The 22,896-nt window shown below is 31.5% G+C and overlaps 3 protein-coding genes across 5 annotated transcripts in view; 1 reads left to right on the top strand and 2 right to left on the bottom strand.

Moving 5' to 3' along the window:
- Positions 1-22,896, top strand: part of LOC117179138 (cation-independent mannose-6-phosphate receptor) — a 47,036-nt gene that overhangs the window by 13,345 nt on the left and 10,795 nt on the right. Inside the window, exon 12 of one of the 2 annotated variants that reach the window (XM_033370812.1) lies at positions 5,382-5,488. The exons of the other annotated variant lie outside the window; for it this stretch is intronic. Coding sequence (XP_033226703.1) covers positions 5,382-5,486 — 105 coding nt within the window. The 3' untranslated portion in view covers positions 5,487-5,488. The remainder of the gene's footprint in view (positions 1-5,381; positions 5,489-22,896) is intronic. 2 annotated transcript variants of the gene reach the window in all.
- Positions 12-22,825, bottom strand: LOC117179136 (protein toll-like). Of its 2 annotated transcripts, XM_033370809.1 has the most exons (6): positions 22,670-22,825; positions 19,073-19,150; positions 11,597-12,844; positions 10,578-10,890; positions 9,033-9,644; positions 12-1,574 (listed from the first exon to the last, which is right to left on the bottom strand). In XM_033370809.1, exons 3-6 carry the CDS (start codon positions 12,796-12,798, stop codon positions 507-509), a joined length of 3,195 nt encoding a protein of 1,064 aa, XP_033226700.1. In that variant the 5' UTR covers positions 12,799-12,844; positions 19,073-19,150; positions 22,670-22,825; the 3' UTR covers positions 12-506. The 2 variants fall into 2 exon arrangements, with proteins under 2 accessions (XP_033226700.1, XP_033226699.1); XM_033370808.1 differs by lacking the exon at positions 19,073-19,150.
- LOC117179139 lies at positions 6,773-8,309 on the bottom strand. The gene is made up of 2 exons (XM_033370813.1): positions 7,828-8,309; positions 6,773-7,112 (listed from the first exon to the last, which is right to left on the bottom strand). The coding sequence occupies exons 1-2, from the start codon at positions 8,119-8,121 to the stop codon at positions 7,059-7,061; spliced, it is 348 nt and encodes a 115-aa protein (XP_033226704.1). The 5' UTR covers positions 8,122-8,309; the 3' UTR covers positions 6,773-7,058.

Raw genomic sequence — 22,896 nt, 5'->3', positions numbered from 1 at the left:
GGAAAGCTCAATTTCAGTTTATACATCACAACAATTTATTACTCACGAAACTAGATTTAACAAGTTCTAGCTTATAATAGTTTATATACAAATATTCAGTCTTCTTTTGGCGTTAAACATCAGTGCACTAGCACCACAATGTACTTGAGTATTTAAATAAGCCTAAATTCTTACAAATAAATAAAAAATTAGTATTTGCATCATTGGCATGTAGCCTTAACATATCTCGACTTAAAAATTCTAAAACTCAGATTTAAACTAATTTAAAAGTTCGTAAAATAATTACAAGAAATCATTTGCACCGTCCATTTGAGGTCCTCAATTAATGCTTATTACTAAAAAATGCTTGTCTTATTGCAGTCACTTATTCTATTAACTATTGCAACTAATGCAGTGTAAACAGTTTTTTTTCGAAATATTCCAAGCATTTTGTTAAACCTTACTTGGCGAATCTTGAATAAAGATCCGTACACTCGGTAATCTTTATATATCTCTTTAAAAAATAATTAACAAGCGCTGTTGAGGATCTTTGTCTCGTCGTCACTCATATCAATAAAAATGTTTCCATTTTGCAAAATCTGCTTTTCGGCGTCAATCGGCCGAGGATTTTCCGTCAGTAGCGACATGTCATTTAAAGGACATTCTTTCAACTCGCTCTTATTAAAGTTGAGTTGTGCAGAAAGATCTTGCTTAGCGAAGATCCTGGATTCTGGGGTTACGTCAGGCAAATTAGGTTTGTGAGGTAGAAAGTAGCAAAGTTTTTCCCAAAACCAGGGGTCGCCCCACTTAGCGTAGGTGTTCATACTCAAATAAGCTTGCAGCTCTGGTTCGAGTTTATCTGTTGGCCCTATGTCTCCGTACAAAATCACAACGACCCGTCCCCGTCCCTCATTAAGAGCTTGGCTATGCGCTGTCCGGAATTCAAGTCGACCCCACTCACTCTGCACAAAGTTGGGAGAAACAACGACAATTGTTCTTTTTGAATCTCTCACGGATTTTGCAATCTGATTTGGAATCCATTCACCAGCTAGCCAGTCACGAAAGTGGACGCAGAGTTTGAAAGGCCTGGGACCTTCCTCGAGTTTTGGTATCAACTCGTTTACAATAAAGTGTTCGTCTTTGTGAGAGTAACTGATGAACGCGTCGTAAGGTTTATCCTTATCGAGCTCTTCTTCGGTGACGAACCAAAGGCATATCCGGTGGGCGTAAAGCCAGACTTTGATTTCCCTCTGGTAACGGTAATATAAAGCTACCAGGGTACCAATCGCCAATCCGAGGATAGCTGTCGTCAAGCTTATTCCAATAATCATTTCCGTCTCGGATGGACATAACTCGTTTACTGTCATCGTTTTCAGTGCCTTTTTTGAGTCTTGACAAGTGATTTTGCCCGCGTCGAGGACTTGGAATTTGTCCTTCGCCTCATCGCTTTGAAGGTATTGCTGGAAATTGCGCGCCTCGCAGTCGCATTTCCAAGGATTTCCACCGAGTTTTATGTTCTGAAGGGTGGTGTTCTTAAGATGATCGAGTGCAGCTGATGATATGGCGGTAATCGTGTTGTTGTCAAGTTCTAATGACTGTAAAGAATAAAATGCTTCTTAGGAAAAGTGGTTAAAATTTGGAAAATGTATCGACATTTTTTTTAGTCTTAGTTTTAAAAGAGAATAAATGTATAGAAATAAAAGTATTAGGGCGATTGCCAAAAAGTTGACAACTTTAGGTCCTAGTCATTTTCCACTTTTCCTTTGAACAATAAATTTTTCTAAAATAATCTCAGTAAAGTACTTACGAACTATTCAAGATCAAGTAAAACATCTAAACACTGATATTACACTCCTTCCCCTATTCCCCTCTTTACCCTCTTTCAAAAGAATTCTTTTTCCCTCATTTTCAAGAAATTTGCACGTTTTCTTATTCTGTTCGTTGAACTGGGAACCGAATTAATCAAACCCCATCAGACAAACCATCTATTTTTCGTTTAAAGTTAATTATTTTTAATTCATAAGCCTACTATAATATTTTTAGTTTAGAATTCATCTCCTTTGGCTAAAAATTCTACTATTTGGTCGAAGATTTAATCATTTTGTTGAAAATTGGGTTTTTTGTTATTGAAAATAAATTCTTTTAACTGAAAATTTAACTATTCTATTAGGTATTTTCACTTCAACCATCAGCTAACTTCACCTAATTAAAAGCTGAGGGGAAAACAATCGATCAAATGCATGGAACAAAACTTTATTTCTGTAATATCTTTGTAATTAATAATCATTATTGTCATTTTATTATTTCATAAAATAGTAATTAAAATATAAAAACTATTTTTCGAATACACTCATATAGAAAAGGATAGCTTTTACGAAGATATTAGCAAAATAGGGCAACAATTAATTAATCCCTTGTTTTCCCCTCAGCAATCTACGACGTGAAGTTCACTGTTGACTGAAGTGAAAATACCTAATTCTTGGCTAAAAATTAATCGTATTTACTTGAAAATTCGCATATTAAATTTTTCATCGAGAATTCATTTTTCTTAAATTCAACTACATGGTTAAAAGTTGAACTACTTTGTTAAATATTCATTTTATTGGTTGAGGATTCAACTAATTTATTGAAAAATTTTTTTTTTTTTCAATTCAGAATTTAACTTTTCCATTATTTCTTTTAAATTGATTGTTTTTAGTTTAAAATTCAACACTGCTTGAAAATGTATTTTGTTTTAAATTGATTTACAATTAATCTTCTTGATTTCAAATGTAACTGCTTCGTTGACAGTTGAACTACTTTTTATCAAAAATTAATTTTATTATTTGAAGGTCCATCTATATGGTTGGAAATTCAACTATTTGGTTGCAAATTCGTTTTTGTGTGTGTTCAAAATCAGTTTTCCAATTGCAAATTTAACTATTACATTTTTTGTTGAAAATTGATCTTTTGATTTTTAAAAATCGAACAGTTTGTTAGAAAATTAACTTTTTGGTTCAAAATTAATATTTTACGGTTGAAAATCCAAATGTTTTGTAGAAAGTTAGTCTTTGTGGCATAAAAATTCAACTCTTCTCTTGAATTCCTGGGTTGAAAATTTTATTGTTTTTGTAGAAAATGGAATTATTTGGTTGAAAAAAAGTTTTTGGTAGAAAATTCACATTGTCGATAGGAAAACTCAACTTTTTCGAAGGAATTCGCGTTTTCGGAGTGAAAATTCGTCTCTTTTGACAGAAATCTTATCTTTTTTGTTTAAAACAGCAACTGTTCGTATGAAAATTAATCTGTTTTGGTTAAGGATTCAACTATTTTCTTGACAATTGGTATTTTTTGGTTTAATTCAACTGTTTATTATTTCAAATTAAAAATGTTTGCTTTGTTGAATTATCAACTATGTACTCATTTTTTCGTTGTGAATTGATATTTTTTATTGAAAATTCAACGACTAGGTTGAAAGTTGAACCTCTTTGTTAAAACTTGAACTTATGTATTGCATATTCGTCTTTTTCGGATTAAGAATTCATCCTTTCGGATTAAAGATTCAACAGTCTTCTAAAAAGCTTATCTTTTTGGCATAAAAAATTCAACTCTTTTGTTGAAAATCCAACTGTTTTTTGTTGAACTTAAATCATTTTTGTATGAAAATCTAACTATTGGATTACAAATTCCACTATTTTGTTACAAATTTAATTACTTTGTTGAAAATTCTTTTTTATTTATGCTGGAAATTCATATTTTTTGGATTTAACATTGATCTTTTTTGGGTTTAAAATGAAACTTTTTTATTAGAAAAGTTCTTATTTGAAAATTCAACTCTTCTAAAAAATTCGTTTTTTGGGTCCGAGGATTCGTCTACTTGGTTAAAAATGCAACTGTTTGTGGTTAAAGTTTCTTCTTTTTTGGTTTAAAATTGAACGATCAAACGAACTTACCTAAGTGAAGTTCGATCGCAATTATACGATCGCCTCGTTCGAGATGATTACGTACGTAGTAGTACCTCTTCGCTTCACGATGCGCCACAACTTTCAGAGTTATAACAGAGAGAAAAAACCTCTAATTTCCTCTCTTTCGTGTTTCGTGCTCCTAGCCTCATAACGTTTAGAGTTGATAAGGAATTAAAAAATTTGTTGTTTAGGGTTGGGTTTCTTCAATATTGTAAGGGTGGGAGGTAATCGTCTCGAACTAGGCGATCGTATAATTGCGATCGAACTTCACTTAGGTAAGTTCGTTTGATCGTTCAATTATACTTAGCCTCGTTCTTCGATGATTGCGTACATAGATGTTCAGAGTTAAAACAATTTTTTTTTATTGTCAGAAAAAACAGAAAAAATTAATCCTATTTCGGCGGTTCATTTCGCCCACCACTTTTTTGCCTAATAGCGCTCCCCAACACTTTTGATGCTACGTTCTCACCTGGTTTGGCTATCGGTTGTAGAGTCAGCTTAAGCCATCTGCTTATCGCTTGAGCAGTCATTGCAGTGTGGGGCTTTTTTGTTGTGATTAGCAGGTTGGTGGTCTTGTTCCTGATACGGCTTGTTACCTGTATGTATCTCCTTAGTGTGAGAGCCGTTCACCACTCCGGAGATTCTCCAAAGAAAGAGTGTGAGTAGCGGTTGACATATGCCTACTTTTGAGGTTTTAATGAGATCCGAAATTTTTATTTCGAAACCCTCGTTGGTCTTTACGATATTTGGTAGTTTAATGACACCCAGGGTCTGTGTTTGATGACACCAGTGTCTGTGTTCCAAATTTTCGTATACTTTGGTTTTGGTGGATTTAGGCGGTATATACCTTTGAAAAATCTTTTAAGGTTCGCGTTGCCCTCGAGCTCTCGTCCTTGAATTAATGCTATAGCCGATCTCATTGAATTCAGGGAGCCGTAGGCTGCGCCCTGTTTGTGTTTTTCGCTGAGGAAAGGCGTAGAAAAACCAGTGGTTCCAATTCTTTGTGAACGCATCAAGGAGGTCAGTTCTGGGATCCCTGTGCCAAGCGCAGTAGAAATCGCACTTGTTATTATTTCTCGAAGCAAATAGATCTATCTCTGGCTTTCCAAACTTGTTAATGATTTTTGTAAATGTTTGATTATTTAATTCCCATTTCGTGTCGATGTTCACTATCCTTGATTCTTTATCGGCCTCTTTATTTTCTTTTGATGGAATATACGAAGCATATAGCAAAATGCCCCGTTCAGCGCACCACTCCCAGATTTCTCGAGCACCCTCGTTGAGTCTCCTAACGTGTGTACCGCCCATCTTGTTCACATAAGAGATTGCTGTTGAGTTGTCCATCCTCAACAATACTTCGCAGTTTCTCACGTCGGAGGCAAAACTTTTTAGTGCAAAGAAAGCTGATAATAGTTCTAAATGATTTATATAATTTTGACATTCTTCCTTATTCCACAGGCCTCTTGCCGTGTGACCTTCGGAATACACGCCCCAGCCAGACAACGACGCGTCGGAGAAAATTTCTTTTTCAAAAACATTTGTCCTTATCTTCCTATTTGCTGATGGTAAGACGTTTATCCACTATTCAATATCCTCCATCAGGGTTGTCGAAATTGTTGTCATTAAGTATTAATGCTGCATTTTTTGCATATTCTAACCTTTTTATGTGTACCGGGCCGTATTCGACCCCTGACGAAACCGCGACTAATGATCCGATGAGGCGAGCGAATTCGCGAATAGGGCACCGAGATTTAGTTTTGAAAGTTTTTATGAGAGCGACTAGGTTGTTTTTCTTTACCGTGGTAGGTTTTAACGAGTAGGTTTTTGAGTCTATTATAAAACCTTAATATTCGCAACGCGATCTTGGTGAGAGATGACTTTTATTATAGCCTATAAGGAAACCAAGACTTTCAAGAATTGACACGGTTTCCTGAACGTTAGACAAGCATTCACCGTAAGTGTCTCCCACACAAAATATATCATCAAGGTATATACAGGAAAGCCAACCTTCTGTTCGTAGTGTATGGATGACCGGTTTCATAACCTTGGTGAAAATGAAGGGACTCAAGCAAAAACCTTGTCTTCGTGGACTGGAACTAAAAGAAATGGGTCCTGCAGATCCAGATCGGCCATGAATGCTCCCGGAGTTACCAGCTTTGTGGCCGTCCTGATATCTTCTAATTTGAAAAATGTGGTGGGTCCACATATTTGTTGAACGCCTTTAAATTTATGATTAACCTCTTCGAGCCGTCTTTCTTAGACCAAAGAAAATAGGTGGATAGAAACTGGCCAGTGCATTGTCTGCACTCAACAATTGGTACTTTTTTGATGAGTTGTTGAATAGCCAGTTTATACTCATCAATCTCAATTTGTTCGCGCTGTGGCTCGAGTGGTTCCCGAAATTGTTCCACTATTGTATTAGTAATAATTTTATAACCAGCAACACAATTAAGTACGAATTTGTCATGCGTGATTTTGCGCCATTTTTCTTCGAAAGAACTCAGCCTTCCCGCTACAATGCTTACCTCTAGTATCGGCGACTGTTGTGAGGGTGTCGACGACCTCTGGTCCTCGAGGAACTGTGGTCCGCATTCAATGAACTCCTCGTTGATTTTTTCGAGTTCTTCTGACTTTTCAAGTCTTCTGGATGATCTTGCCCTCTTTAAGCATATCGCTAAGGTTCTCACCATAGAGCAGAAGGTCTGTTTTGGCCTTATCCAGGATGTGCCTCACGTTTGATGATATAGTCGGATTGATGAACGCTTTACGTGTCTGGGACTGTTTTTGATGAAGATCTACCAAGAGTTTTCCTGCGTCCCAAAGCGTACCCAGTAACTTGAGCTTGGCCGACAGCAACCATCGCCAAGCCGATTTTATTTTGCGTTTCAGCGAAACCCTTGTCCCGCTTTTTCTCGTTTTCTTGGAGGTAGCTCTCCACTTCTGGTTTCAATAACGGAGTTTCCAAAGAGAGCGGACCGTTTAGCGCGTACTTCAGTGATAGGTTCTCCCTTTCTTCTGTTTGGAGTCCCGCAGCTAACAAGGGACCACATCTGTCCACAATGTTTGCAGGAAAGACTGTTTCTTTCAGTGTTACATCAGCCGGGTTCACTCCAATTATTTCCAAAGCCTATTTGGTCAACAGCTCCTTTGGAGGGCCATCTTCAGGGTTCGTGTCTGGATTTTTCTCCCCTGATAAGAACAGTTCTGTGTAATATGGTTGTGAAAAATAAATATTCCGACTACTGAAAGTCGGGAAAAATTACATCGATCGGGCGTAAAAACATCGACTATATAAGTCGGCATTTGGGCATCGTCTATAAAGTCGGGAATAATAAATCGATTGCGTCTACTGTAAAAATCGGAGTTGATACACCGACTGGGAAAGTCGGAATTGATACATCGACTGTAAAAGTCGGAATTAATACATCGACTGTAAAAGCCGGAATTAATACATCGACTGTAAAAGTCGGAATTGATTCATCGACTGTAAAAGTCGGAATTGATACATCGACTGTAAAAATCGGAATTGATACATCGACTGTAAAAGTCGGAATTAATACATCGACTGTAAGAGTCGGAATTTATTCATCGACTGTAAAAGTCGGAATTAGTACATCGACTGTAAAAGTCGGAATTGATACATCGGCTGTACAACCCTGACCATATAGGTCCGAAATGATATTTGAACTATAGAATACGGAATTATGTAATATGAATAGTTTGACTGTTCTACAGTCGGTAAAAGAAAAAACCTGTCAACTGGTGTGGGTAGCAAACTATCGGTCGATAAAGAAGATAATCTCCTAGCGGCTGTCGATAACCCGGTACACATCGCGGCTAATCGTAGTCGCACCCTACTTGTTATGCAAATATTTCCAAACGCTCAAATTTATTTTAAATTTACCTGATTTCGATCCCCGTGGTGTATGAGATCTGCTTGAAGATCTTCTACTGGTCGAGGATCTGCTGCGGGGACGAAGAGATCCAGCGGGGGATCTCGATGATCTCGATGTATGGCTACTGTTTCTGCTTGAAGAGCCCGATGTTGAGGTCCAAGCCACTCTTCCTCGACGATGTGAGCGGGATCTCGTTCTGCAACGTCTCCTGGAAACGCTCCTAGATCGACTTCTGTTCTTAGAGCAGTCTCTCTTTCCACACGAACATGGCCGCCGTGGATATCGAGAGCGTCGATACCCATGTTTCTTTTTAGGCCTTTTCCTCACAAATTGCTGCAACTCCTGAATTTGCTTCTGTAGCTCAGCAATCTGCTGTTCTGATTTTCCCATTTTCTTTTCACGAAACTCAATGAATGTTTAAAATAATGCGAAAAAACTATACTTTCACTCTGTGCCGTGTGGCTACCGCGCACAACGAATCGTTTATGAGGCTAGGAACACGAAACACAAAAGAGAGAAAACTAGAGGTTTTTTCTCTCTGTTATAACTCTGAAAGTTGTGGCGCATCGCGAAGCGAAGATGTACTACTACGTACGTAATCATCGAAGAACGAGGCTAAGTATAATTAATTTGAACGTTTGTTAAGAATTCAGATGTTTGTTTGAAAAATCATCTTTCTTTGTTGAAAATTCATCTTTCCTTGTTTAAAAGTCAACTGTTTTCTAAAAAAATTCTAGTTTTTAGTTGAAAAACTAAACTCTTTCATTAAAAATGTAATTCCTTTGTAGAATATTAATGATATTGAATTCACTATATTACCTATACATTAATTTCCCTCTTCTAAGAGCAGTTTGGGGTTGTGAAGTCTGCGTTAAAATATTATGTCTGTATGTTTTATTTCCTAATTTGAGACGAGTTCGTTTAAAAATGATAAATACAAAATTACTCAAAATGTGGTGTCACGCAGCTGACCCAAACTAGAAATTTAAAATGAAATATTACTAAATAATATCAATATCATTGTTTAATTTTATGATGTTTTGTTTTTCTTTAAATGTTTTATGCTACTTTTTTGCGATCTTTTTGGGAATTTCAAGCTACTTAAGCGACTTTTTTTATAGCTTCTAGTAGCTCTGAGGACTGACATTAAGACACTCAATTTCACACCAGTTTGAAAGCTAGATATTAATATTGATCCTGAAAAAAAACTTACCAAAAGTTCCGATGAAAACCCATTCTCCGGTATGGTTGAAATATTGTTTGTAGACAGTATAAGGTGCCTCACTTTGTCATATCCAATCTGGTTCATATTTGGAATATTTCTGATGAAGTTGCCGGTGAGATTGACTTCAGTAGTATATTCATTATTTGCCAACCTGCACATTCTTTTTGGAGCTTCAGTGAGATTTCTATATGCACAGTCGAAAATAAGCTTATGGTCTGAAGGCTTTATCCACCTGCTGCATACTTCGGGACAGGTTCCCTCATAATATTTACTATCTGATTCAATGCATCTATAATCCTTAGATTTCAAATCGGCAATAAGAGTTCCTTTGAGTTCATTTGGACTCGAGCATTCCATAGGTCCTATGTCTATCTGCAAATTCCTCTTCAATTCTGCTCTTGATCCTTCCAAATATCGTATAAAATCATAAAGGAAACAGTCACACTGCAGAGGATTGTTCCACAAATGCATTTTTATTCTCCTTCGAGTTTCTTGTAGGAAAATTTCTTCAAAACGATCACTCATATCAATCCTACGTATTTTGTTGTCAGAGAGGTATATTTCAAAATCCTGAGTCTGTTTAAAATCCATATCAATATTCTGAAAATAGTAAAAATAAAAATTATTATAATTTATAAGGTGCGAAATTCAACAATTTCAGGTCGACTTTTGATAAGTAAGATCATTTCAAATGTATATTATTTAAAATTGAACAAATGTTATTTGAATCCTTCTAGATAAAAAAAAAAGTATTTGAAATAAAAAACTAAAATAAAATTTTTTAATTTTCATGGCTTCTACTTTGGTAGCGTGTAGTTTCAAATTAAAGGTAAAATCTTTCATAAGGCATAAGTGCCATTTTTACATTCTCATCCTAATGAGAATTATTATTTAAAAAAGCAATAAGAATAATGTTTCAATTTCTATGCATTTTATGAATTGTAATGATATAAATTTATTGAAATGATCCATGTTTCAGCGCAGCTAAGAATAAAATTTAACGCAAAATAAGACAATTTTTGCAACAGGGGTCATTTAAAAAATACGTGATATACGTGAATGGCCCCACAGCTACAAATATATTGGGCTTTCGCTTATTGTAATTTAAAATTAGAGTTTGAATCATCGTCTAAAGTTGAGGACCATACAACTTAAAGAGTAACCCTTTAAATGTGTTTCATTTAGAGATTGTCTAATTTTGTAAACTTTAACTTTATCCAATATTAAACTTTGAGTTTGCAACTGATCAATTTTAAATGCACCTCATAATTTTAAACTCTTTACATTTATAATTGCTCCGTATTACTTTTGTAAATTAAGATTATTTTTGGAATATCCTACCTCAAATTATAAATTGTTTTGTTTTGAAGATTTGAATTTGAAAATTTAAATAACAGGAACATTTCTTTTTCAACTAGAAAAAGAACCCGCGAATTGACCCAGAAAATATTTTTCCGAGCCTTGATTGGTCTTCCTGTTCTAGATTTTCACATTAGGTAAACAATTTTTTAATTAAAAACAACGATAACTTACATTTATTATGTCTATGTCGTTATGAGAAAGATTAAGGAGTTTGAAATATAGGGGAGGCTGCGTAGTCCAATCACTGAATATCCTATTGATTTTATTGTAAGACAAATCCAGTGTCTGTAGTTTCTCGCAGCCATAAAAAACGGATAGTACCATATACATATCATCTAGGACCAATATATCCGATATATTGTTGTGTGAGAGATTTATTACCTCCACGTTTGGCAACAACGTAAATGCATTTTTGTCAATAAATGATACTGAGTTATTCTGCAAATCCAACTTTTTCAAAGATAGTAGACCTTTGAATAACGAGCTGAAAAAAGTAAAAATGACATTTGTTAGATTATTTGAAATGTCATTTTTGGGAGAATTAATAAAAATATAGTATTGAAAAATTTTTTTAATATTTTCTGAAAAAATGGTATTTGATTCAACAAAATAAAAAATGATGATTTACATCGGGGTGTTTAGCGACGTTGAAAACATTTTCATGAGAACCTTGAATTTGACTTTTTTTAAATTCTTTGCTTATAAAATATTTATTTTATTGGGATCCAAAGATTCATTTGAATCTTTTAGTCCTTTGGTATCTCTTATAATGTTATATTATTTTCATATTTACAATGTGATACAGATTGTTAAAGTATACATTTTTTGTGATATTCAACTTACACTGTTTATTTTCTCAAAATCAAACATTCTATTATATTCAAAGAAAAAAATAGATCATCTCTAAACCGCTAAAGGATATATGTTTTCTTTTGGAATTGATAAATTTTTAAACATTTATCTCCATGTTTTCATTAAAATAAAAAAAAAGGATTTAAAGAAGCACACGACGTATTGACCACTCGACTTTAGCGTATGCACGAGATTTCTAGATTTAAAAATATTCCAAAGTTTTCAAACGATTTCAAAGGACTTCGCAAACATTTTGGAAATATATCAAATATTTAAAAGGATTTCACAAGGCAATAGAGAATTTAAAACATTTGCATTGAAAGACTTTAGAAATTTACCCAGAAATATTTTGTATTTGATTGCTGGTCAGGCTGAGTTTCAGTAGATTCTTATTCGTATTGAAAATATTATCAGGCAGATCTTCAATCTGATTGTAGTTAAGAAAAAGTGTTTGAAGTTTCTCCAAACCCTCAAAAATTTTCTTTGGTAGAGTCTTTAGAGAATTTCCAGTCACAGAAATCTCATTGACCTCTAATGAACCGTGAAAGAGATCCTCAGGAAGATTTTCCAATTTCGAGCCATCAAATTGGACAATCTTGAGATTTTTCAAGTTACTAAAAAGTCCATTTGGTAAGCTCGTAAGTTTTCGTTCATCGCGAAGTTTCACTTTATTCAGCTCTTGATTCTTTTGAAACAAAGTCCCAGGTAAGGATTCCAATTGACTGCCTGACAAATTCACCACTTGTAATTTCTCGAGTTTCTCAAAAATGTTTGCAGGTAATGTCTTAAAATTGTTGCCATGTAAATCAAGACTTTTCAACAAAAACAGACCATCAAATGTGATGTTGTTGAGTTCGCTTATTTCATTATTCCACAAATTTAGGAAGGTCAAGTTTTTAAGGCTCTTGAATAATTCAGGATCAAGTGACTGGATTTTATTGTTACCTAATTCAAGGGTTTGAAGTTCGGGGACGTAAGTAAAAAAGTTTTTAGGGATCACCTTTATGTTATTATTTCGTAGAAAAAGAGTTTTGACTTTTGGTAAGGGTTCCAGCAAATCTTCGGTGAGGTCCCCAAGAAGTTGGTTTTCAGTAATCTCTAATTTCTCGACATTAGAAAATCCTTGCAAATGGTTCCTCCTTAGCATTAGGCTTTTATGTTTAAGATTGTTCGTAAATTGCAATCTTTTAGTATTTTCCGCTCCAACTAGTCGTGCAATTTCAGCCAAGTTTGTATTTTCATCAAGAGTGCAGTTTCGAAGGGCAAATTCTTTCACTCCTTTCGTTTGACGTCGGATTTCGAAGTGAAAATCTGACCAGCTTGGATTATTTTTGCAGGTTATTTCGACAAATTGGCCAGTCAGATAAATAATTTGAAAACTGTTCCAGTTAACAGATTTGAAATCTGGACAATACATTTTTGTTTTTGGCCCATCAGAGACACAGCGGCATTCCTCATTGTATTCTGAATTTTGACAGTCATTACCAATCACATCCACTACAAAGACGAAAGCAAAAAAAATCCTTAATGGCAATTGCATTGTAGCAAGTCGGCATGGAATATTCTAAGGATAGAAACTCGGCAAACTGAAACAAACAAGGTTTTAAATAGTTTTTTATCGGCAAATTTTAGAAATGTTAAAATCTTTACATTTATTTGAATGAGGGGTGTCTTGTAAAAATGACTAATAAATCAAGTAATTTAAATTTATTATGAGGCAAGAATAAAATATAGGAACGCAATAGCGGTTGACAAAATTCTAATTGTCAGAAATCTTGATCTCATAGCATGAAAAATGAAAATCCATAGTTTGATGAGAATGAAATCTTGTTATTTTAATTTGGTTTGAGAATAATCGTATTTTATAGAAAGCATTCCATTTTAGATGCTTTTTTGGCTTTAAAAGAATCCTAGTTTTGGACCATTAAAAAGAATTTCTTTAAAAATTCCATATATGTTTGCAAACAGACTTGATCCACTTTATATTATCTTCATTCGGCAAATTCCACACAAACTATTAACATTATTTGTGTGCAAATACGAAATATCTTAAAATGTAATCGCCAATGATAAAAAATCTTTCAAGCAGTTCTGAATAAGATTTTAATCAGATGCTTATATCAAATTATCTTGCCTGATATTTTGGTTTACTATAACTAGACTTTTGACTTTTTTCCTTATTTCGCACTTTTGATCAAAATAGGGATTTTAAGAGAATATAAAGTTTGAAGCAATTCAAATTTTGAAAATTCGAATTTGATATCAAAAAGGTAATAGCTTTTTAAAGAAGTGACACAAATTATTTTCAGTTTTGAGATAGACTTTCTGAAATATAGTAAAAAATTTAAAAGTATTTTTAAACCAAGTGGAATTTTTGTTTAGAAATCATTAACACGATTTCAATTTTTTTAATTGGTTTTGAAGTAACCAATTTTCTAAATGACTACCTAACTTCCTTTTCGCTCAAGTTGCAATTGGCTTCTAAGTGCAGTTTAATTCGGATTTAAATAATGTCGAAAAATAACAATAAATAGGTATTCTTATGACAAAAAACTTTTATTCTATTGAAACCTGGCTAAATTTAGAATTAGTCAAAAGATAAATTTTTTTGCATTTAAATGACCTATTTAGGTATTTATTTAGACAAATTATTATTACAAATTAAAATAATGGTTAAATCAACTTTGTTTAATACCACTATTAACTTGCTGTCAGACAGTTCTTTATAAAAAGTTATTATTAAAAAAAAATGTTTAGAGTTGATATTCTTCGTGTTTAAAAATGACACTGAAAAAGAGTTTCAATCAAGTCTGGACGAAAGAAAAAATCTAACAATGAGAAAAATACAGACCCAACTTTGTAAGATTTTAAACCCCTTTTATTTCCAAGTATGACCTTTAACTCTATTCCTAAATTGAATAATTTATGTGACTTACCAATAATTCTTTTTCGTCTATTCTAAAAATCTAAGAATCTATTCAATGATTTTATATTTCACTTGATATTAAATGAAATTGTAATAATTTAAATCGTTCCGATTCTTTTTTTCTTTTTTTTAATTTTGTAAGCTTCATGTCAGAAAATAATCAATTAGAAACATTAGACATTTTTAAATTTGTATATTTTTAAGTACTGAAATTTTTGAAGTTTTTAAGATTCAAAATAGCAATTGTTTAATTTCAATGGTGATATTTTCAAAGAAAAGAAAATGTTAAGTTTGAGGATAACCTCATTTGTAAGTCTTCGAAGTCTAGTTCTAGTTTCTATAAATTGTACGTATAATTTTTTTAATTGTTGCGAATCGGGGAAGACCGGGAATTTTATCTTACATTTCAGTCAGTCATCCTGAAAAACTCTTCAATTTCAACAAGTTTTGAACTTTATTATGACATTCAATCTTTTAAGGTATTTGAAATTGAGAAATTTAAGTTGTGGTAAATCAAAGTTACAGTTTCTAAATTTTAGTTTCTGTATTTTAAAGTTTGTCATTATTCTTTATTATGAGGCACCGAGAATAGAATATTTTATTACGTAAATTAGATTTCTTTAATATTTCGATTCTTACCAATATATAATGCTTCAAACTTTTCTGTTATCTATTGGTTCAGAGTTCAATCATCGTTGAACCGCAATTTTTACTACAGTTTCTGGTACTAGAAAATAACAATCTGAATTTCTATTTAAACGATATCTGGAGTCATGAAAGTTCAATGCGAATTCCGTTTTGTTTGAATTTTATTTTTATATATTATTTATATATAATTTTAAGAAATATCGATGCTGAGGGAGAGACAAAAATCATTACTAGGCTTAAGTACTAAGTTAAAATTTAAATTAAAATTTGGTTTACATTAATATATTGAAAGATGAAAATTCGAAAAAATTCATTTAACACAACTTGCATTTTATTTTGTAAAATATTTGTACTATTCCAAATTTAATTTAAACCGAGGTTAAAAATTGGACAATTTTTATATCTAAATTGTGAAATTAAACTGTTCTTTATAATGAAATTCTTTAATCATTAAAGCTTTTATCGGTTTTTTCTCTACTGGCTTAAATTCTTTCTCACATATCAAAATTTAAATAATTTAATTTGAATATTAATTTTAAAACATGATTTAAATACTGTGATGAGACAATTTATAAAACTCTTTATTTCTGAGTTTTTAAATTAAAACCATTTAAAATTATAATTCTCAAATTGTGCCTTACGTTTTTAATTTTTAATCATGAAACTTTGAACATTCCAATTGGCAGTCGATTAATTCGGAATATTTTGAAATTATGTTTGTTCAACTATCAAGGCTTTAGATTTTAAATATACAGGACTGACAAAGCCTAATGTACTTTTAAAAAATGGACAAAGTGATCACAAAAAAAGAGGCCTGCAGTGTCAATAGAAAACTTTTTTAGTAAAAATATTGCATTTTCAACAAAATATATTAATTTGTCAGCAAAAAAATGAATTTTCAAATGTTAAAAACATTTATTTTCAACAAAACCCTTACATTTTCAAACAAGGATGAATTTTCAACTAAAATGATGAATATTCAAATAAAAAAATGAATTCTTGACGAAAAATGCAAGTTAATATTTCACCTCAAAAAGAAGAATATTCAAAAAAATAGTTGAAGCCTCAACCAAAATAGATTATTAATTATTATCAACCAACTGGTTGCATTTTTGCTAGAAAAGATATGAATTTTCAACTAAAAGGTTATTTTCAACAAATACAGCTGAATTTTCAACTAAATACTTAAATTTTCAGCCAAGAAGGGTGAGCTTTCCACCAAATAACAAAAAAATAGTTGCACTCTCAAGCAAAAGAAACGTAATTTCAACAAAAAAGTAGAATTTTTAACCAAATAGTTGAATTTTCTATCAAAGGATCAAAGTTTCGAACAAAAAAGATTAAAATGCAACCAAAAAAGTTGCATTTTCAAGCAAACAGTTGAATTATTAAGTCAAAAAATTAATTTTTTTTGGAAGGCAGTCGCAATTTCAACAAACAAGTTAATTTTTAACCAAAAAATATAACTTCTGCCTGAAAATATTAATTTTCTATCCAAAAAGACAAATTTTTAACAAAACATTTAAATTTTCGACCAAAAAATATGACTTTTCAACAAAATAGGTGAATTTTCAATAAAATAATTAAAGTTGCAACCAGAGAAAAAAATTCTTAAACAAAAATAGTTGGATTTTTTATTGGGTTCCATTAATTTAGTTAGAATTTAAGCACAAAAAACAAAAAAAAGGGGATGTTTCTTGACTGTGAGGGAAAAATGGAAATAGGGGAAGGACTATGAAGTCTGATATTGTATAAGATTTTCGCACCACATATTACTACCGATTTCATACATAGATTGATTAAATTTTTTTTTTTAGAGAAAATATTAAATGAAATGGATTAAAGCGATTAAAGTGGCCAAATGGCCATTTCCTTAAAAGAAGTGGCTATAGTGGCTATGACTGACTGAAAGTCAGTTATGTGACTTTAGCTGTCCTATAAACACGTTTAATTTTTTAAATATTCAGTTTAAAGTTGCACAATGTTTAACGAATTTGTATTTACAATATTTAATATATAAAATTAGAAATTTCTAATTCTAAACGTTCAAATTTGAAATTATCTTAACTATGTAAGTTGTAATTTAATTTATTCGATTTGGAAGGTTTTTTAAATAAAAATTTGAAATTAATAATTTAAACAAATTTTTTAATTAAATAATTTTTTACATTTACGAATTAAATAATTTGTTATTTAATGTCTTTTAAAATAATTTTTTTTAATTGAACATTGTAAACAAGTTTTAAATAAACTTAATCATTTTTGTGGCTCCAAAAATCTTACAATTTGCAAATTTTGAAACTGAAAGTCTCTTTAAATTTTAACTGCTTACAAGTTTTAAAATTCAAATTGAAATATTGGACATTTTTAAGAATTTCAAACCGAGCTTATTCAAAGTTGCAACACTTCATGTGTTTTAAAAGTGACAATATTAAAGTGATAAGATATGTTTATCAACTAGAAATGAGATTAAAACAGTTTCCTGGTCAGAATAATTTATAAAGTTTTGATATCTATCGTACGCTGTTCCGTATGGGATCAGAATTAAATATCGAAAGAGTTTCCATCTGGCCAGCGGGTGGAATTACCCTTAAATCTAACGAACAATCCTCGAAAATTGGTTTTTGGCGATTATTTCCAAAAGGGTGCATCCAACGACAAAAATAGTTCAGTACAAAAAATATTACATACAATTCTGAGCAAGAAGGGTCATATGTATTTGTGTTGTGCGGGTCACAGTTCCCGAGTAATTCACCCTATGAGTAGGGATGAGTTTGAGGTCAAAGTCCGCACATTCCTTCTCTTGAACCTATCTCAAAATGGGGTGATTTTTCGGTGATAATGTACGACTAAAATTGTAGAACAGGAAGTTCTCTATAAATATTGCTTATTAGTTTTTTGTTATTTAAACAACTGAACATTATATAAAAATTATTCCGAAAATATATCGTGACTCATTTCATGAAAAATTGATTAAAAACTGTGTGTGTGTGTGTGTGTGTATCATGTATTGAGTAATTAATAAATACGATTTTAAATACTTTTTAACTATACAATTAATTTATAAGAAATTATTCAGTGATATATAAATTTGTAGTAGCAGTAGTAGTAGTAATCATAGTAGTAGTAGTAGTAGTAGTAGTAGTAGTAGTAGTAGTAATGGTAGTATTCTCTTGCACATACCTCGAAAAGGGGTGATTTTTCGTTGAAAATATATGAGTTAAATTTTATAGCAGACAATTAACGATAAATATTTCTAATTAATTTATCGTTAGTTAAACAATTGAAGACAATATCAACATTTTTCCGAAAATGGATCAGTGACTCCTTTTCACACCACCTATGAGGTAGAGTTTGTGTAGCGTTTTTTTATGTGGTTTCCCCAGGAGGCCTAATCCACTTCTAACTTGCAAATTATTGTTAAAATGTAGTTGAGAAACTGTTATTCATTGTCATAATCATCAACTGTATCTGGAAGTTTATCTATGATTTCTTCATAAAGACAATCTGTACCTTAAAAATTTCGGCACATTACGGAACATTTTAATCCAGCTTTTACGGATCAAATCGAGCTCACCCCCTACTCAAAGGGTGGATTACTCGAGAACAGTGACCCGATAAAAAAAATGCATATAACCCTTCTTGTTCAGAATTTCATGTGCTATTTTTTTGTACTGAACGATTTTTGTCGTTAGATGCACCCATTTCGAAATAATGGCTAAAAAACAATTTTCGGGGGTTTTTCGTCAGATTTAAGGGTAGTTCCACCCACTGGCCAGAGGGAAAGTCTTTTGATAATCGATTCTGATGCCATACGGAACAGCGTACGATATATATCAACACTTTATAAATTTTGTCTGAAAATTACCTGTTTTCAAGCAAATTTGAATAGACTATATTCTTATGCAGCGTTCCCATATCTCGGGAGCAAGTTTTTAATTATGTAAAAAATTCGAAATTCAATTTTTTAATTAGTACGGAAAGTCGAATTTCAAAACCTGTGAAATTTTTACCTCAAAATTCTTGGACGATTTACTCTGACTTGGCTAATTTTCTAACATCAGACCTTTTTTACCCGCATTAAAAAATTCAATATCTCGGGAGCGAGTTTTTATTTTAAATTTAAAGTGACGATTTCATGTTTTATCGCAATCCGCAGTCAAGCCTGCTCCAGGATCACTTTCAAATTGTCAACTGACACTTTTGTTTCTTAAAAACTGGTATCATTTTGTAATCAAACCTTTTTGGGCAAAATGTGCAACACGTCATTTCGGAAGTGGACTTCTGTGTTATCTTGTTAGAATGTTTTTCCGCTCTCCTAAAAAATTCAAATGCATCCCATCATTTTAAATATCACTTGATATTACAAGAAATGCAAACATTGATTGTTACGTTTCAAATTAGATTTTGGTTTAATTTTTGAAAGTTTTGAGTTGAAAAAGTTCACTTTAGAAAATTTAATAATTTAAAATTAATTTCACAGCTTTTAGTTTTGAAAGTTTCAAAATAAACATTTTCATTTTTAGACTCTTAATTTTTGAATGCTTGGTTTGGCACGATTAAAAAAAGTTCAGTTTAAAAATTTACTTAAATTGAAATGAGTAAAAAAAAGATAGACATATAAGATATTGGAGTTTAAAAAAAGACTTCAGTTCCATTCAGTAAAAAAAAAAAATAGATAAGATATTGCAAACATCAAAATTGCTCAGTTTTTACACATTGAAATAAAGTTCATTGTCTCTTTAAATAATCATAAACGTAGGACACTTATGAAAATATTGATTTTGAAATCGTTTGAAATACAGACGAAGTACCTAGCTAAACATGTTGTGAACATGGATGTCATTGCTCTCACCTGGCTCACAAATACTAAACAACATAAAATGTGAAGGCAAATCTGTACAGAGTATACCGTTACACTCACACCTTTAACGAATTTTACATCCGAATATAGTTTTACACAATAGCATACTTTCATTTGGACAACCGAATTTTTCCCACATCCTATATTGAAATCTTAGATACTTAATATATTTCACATCAAGGATTTTTTCCCCCTACAATTACTAATTTAATTAAATTTTTCAAAAACTAAATTTTAATGTAATCCAAAAATAATAATTTAAGATAAGTATCTAGCTTTTATACGTAAACGAAGTGCAATAAATATTGAGTGAGCAATACTTGAAATCTATATAACCTTAAGTTTAGAATCGTCGCTGTGTTATTTTTATAACTGCAATTTTTTGCAAAAAATGTAAAGCTAAAAGCATACCATCTCACTGCCGTGACTTGTAACAAATCTGAATCACCAAACACACCTAACAGGTTTTTTTTAAAATGATTATTCTTATTATAATATTAGAACAAATTAATCGAAAGAGATCGAGATAAAGAAAATATAATAATTCAATTTTTTGTAGCCAGTTTAGACTCTACATTATCAGAATGAGATTGCCTTTTGATTTCAGAGTAAAAAATCCCAACTATGGTGAATAGTATTTCTGCGAATTGAATATTGATATAGAGGTTTTGTTAATTAAATCAAGCTTTATGTTTCTTACTGCAACTTTCAATCTCTAGCCTTTCGCAGTCCTGTTTGTAAATTATAGACGATTTTGCAATTTGAGCTGATAACTGGATAAATACTTCTTTGAATCTCCATGGATGACGATGTGCAGCGATTAGATTTTTTATAATTATCTACTTCTTAATGAAACAATTGTAAGAATAACGTAAATTTTTATTTGGCTTATTATTTTTTTTTGAAAAAAAAATCATTTTGGGAATCTAAATACCTAGATACACTTTTAGAGTCTTGAGCCATAGATATTTTCTAAACAAATTGACTCCAATAACATCTGTCTTAATTCTAAAATGATATTAGAAATTCGAATAATTGTTTGTATTAATTAATTGCATGTACTTAAATTGAATTGTGAAAACGTTAAATGGAATTTTTTGGAAACACTTTTAATCGTTTCTTGCGGAGTTCAGTATTGGGAGCCTTGTCATTTTTCATCATCGAAATTAGAAAAAAAATCCAAAGAAAGCATTTTGGTTATTACGAATAATATTTTTGACATTTTTTTAATTTTGCAATCTAAATTTTATTTATTTAATTTTAAGAAAAATAATCTGAAGTTTGAAATAAGTTTATTCGGAAAGTAGCATTGTCTGATTAAATAATAATAAAAATTTATGTCCAGTCTTAACGTTTCTAAATTATACAATATTCAATTTTCAAATTAGTTCTTTTACATTTTAATTCTCAATACCAAAAAGTTAACTACTAAATGTTCCAAATTCGAAATTATTTAATTTTCAAAACTAAAAGACGTGAAACTGTTACGTTCTTAGAGTTTTTAATTTTCAATTGTTCAGGTTTGAAAGTTCACATTTTTAATTCTACAATTATTATGAATGGTTTATTTCCAGATTTACGTTTATTTCAATAACCACGAAATTAAAATTATGTAATACTGAATTTCTTCAAATTTTAATTGCAATGTTGAATTTTAGGTGTCATTTCGATGACATGCAAAATTGAAAGTGTTTGATTGTAAAAATATAGCCCTTTTGTTTTAAAATTGTTCAATCTGAAAAATGTTAGTTCACAATAATCAGAAAGTTTTGAAATAATAAAAAAAACATGAATTTTAAAATTGTTCGGCTCTAAATTGGAACTAAACCAAAGTTTAAAGCATTTAAAATTGGTAGCAGTACAAAAAAGAACAAAATTGAATACGCTGTTTCGAAAAAGATTTTAATTAAAAATGTTTAAAGAGATACGTTTTTTTTGCTGTAGCTATGCATTTTTTCGAACCTAAATTTTAAGTATTTAAAGTTAACAGGTAGCAATTCAAATTTAAAAAGTAAATTGAATTCACTGTTTTGATAGAGATTATAATTATAATCTTGGAAAATTGAACTTCAATAATCCATTCGCGCATGTAACATAAGGTTTCCAATTAAAAATTTTTAAAATGATTGGAGAGTGATATTCCTTTTTGTATAGGCACAAAAAACCTCCTGTCGATACTTCAATACTGAGTTAACAGTTACACCAGGTTAAAAAGGTTTAATGTCAAGGCCATCACCATTTCGGTACCATTTTAAATGACGCCATGCTTCTCACCGTTCGCAGTAAGCAAATATATTCTTTGCTGTACTAGCAAACATTGAACGCCGACTCGTATTTTAAAGTAAATTATTCTTAAATGTCAAACATAAAAAATAGATAAGAACGTCAGAGCAGAGAAATATTCTACTCTTCTGTGTTCGGTCAGAAACATATTTTGTACGGATAAGACTCCGTAAATACACATTACAAAAAGTAGAAGTGTCGGTTGCGCAATATTTTTGTTCATTTTGGGAATCCTTTTTTTTATTATTATGGGGGAAAATATGTTAATTGGTCATTCCATATTAAAATGAACCAAAACCTATTCACAAAATTATAATTTTCTGAAAACAAAACTAAATTTTCATATATAAATTGCAAAACATACACATAATTTAATAATAAGGAAAATAATATTGGAACATTTTTTTTAAATGAGGCGTCAAATATTTCGGGGTCGCCTTTTAAAAATTGTAAACAAACAATAAGCCGGGAGATGGTGTGGAAATGAAGATCGGAAATCGTAATTAAAAAAATTAAAAACTCATCAATTTTGCAATTTTATTTTTATTGTAATTTAATGAACAATATGCAAGATTCATTACACATTTCTTTCATGGATTCGCTTGTTTATGTTCAGGGTCTAGTCCCGCACTAGCCGGATGTGAAAGTATCGGTTGTGTAACAAAATTATAAAATGTGCTCAGTACTTACCCGATGAAAAATCACTATTGAACAATTTTTTCTTAACCGGTTTTATTCACGAGATAAATTTTAACTAAACTCTAAAATTTTTTAAAAAGGGTATTGCGCTTCAATATTGATGCGCCATTTCAATATTCTGGGTCGATTCGCGCATAAGCAGTGCTATGCTGTCGCACACAGACTGATACCACTCAGAGTGTCCAGCTGAGAATTTATCCATTGAGAAAAGCAAGGTT

The sequence above is a fragment of the Belonocnema kinseyi genome, chromosome 8, assembly GCF_010883055.1.
Source record: "Belonocnema kinseyi isolate 2016_QV_RU_SX_M_011 chromosome 8, B_treatae_v1, whole genome shotgun sequence".
NCBI lineage: Eukaryota > Metazoa > Arthropoda > Insecta > Hymenoptera > Cynipidae > Belonocnema > Belonocnema kinseyi.
Note: the sequence above shows the minus strand (reverse complement) of the source record. Positions and strands in the feature narration are given on the sequence as shown.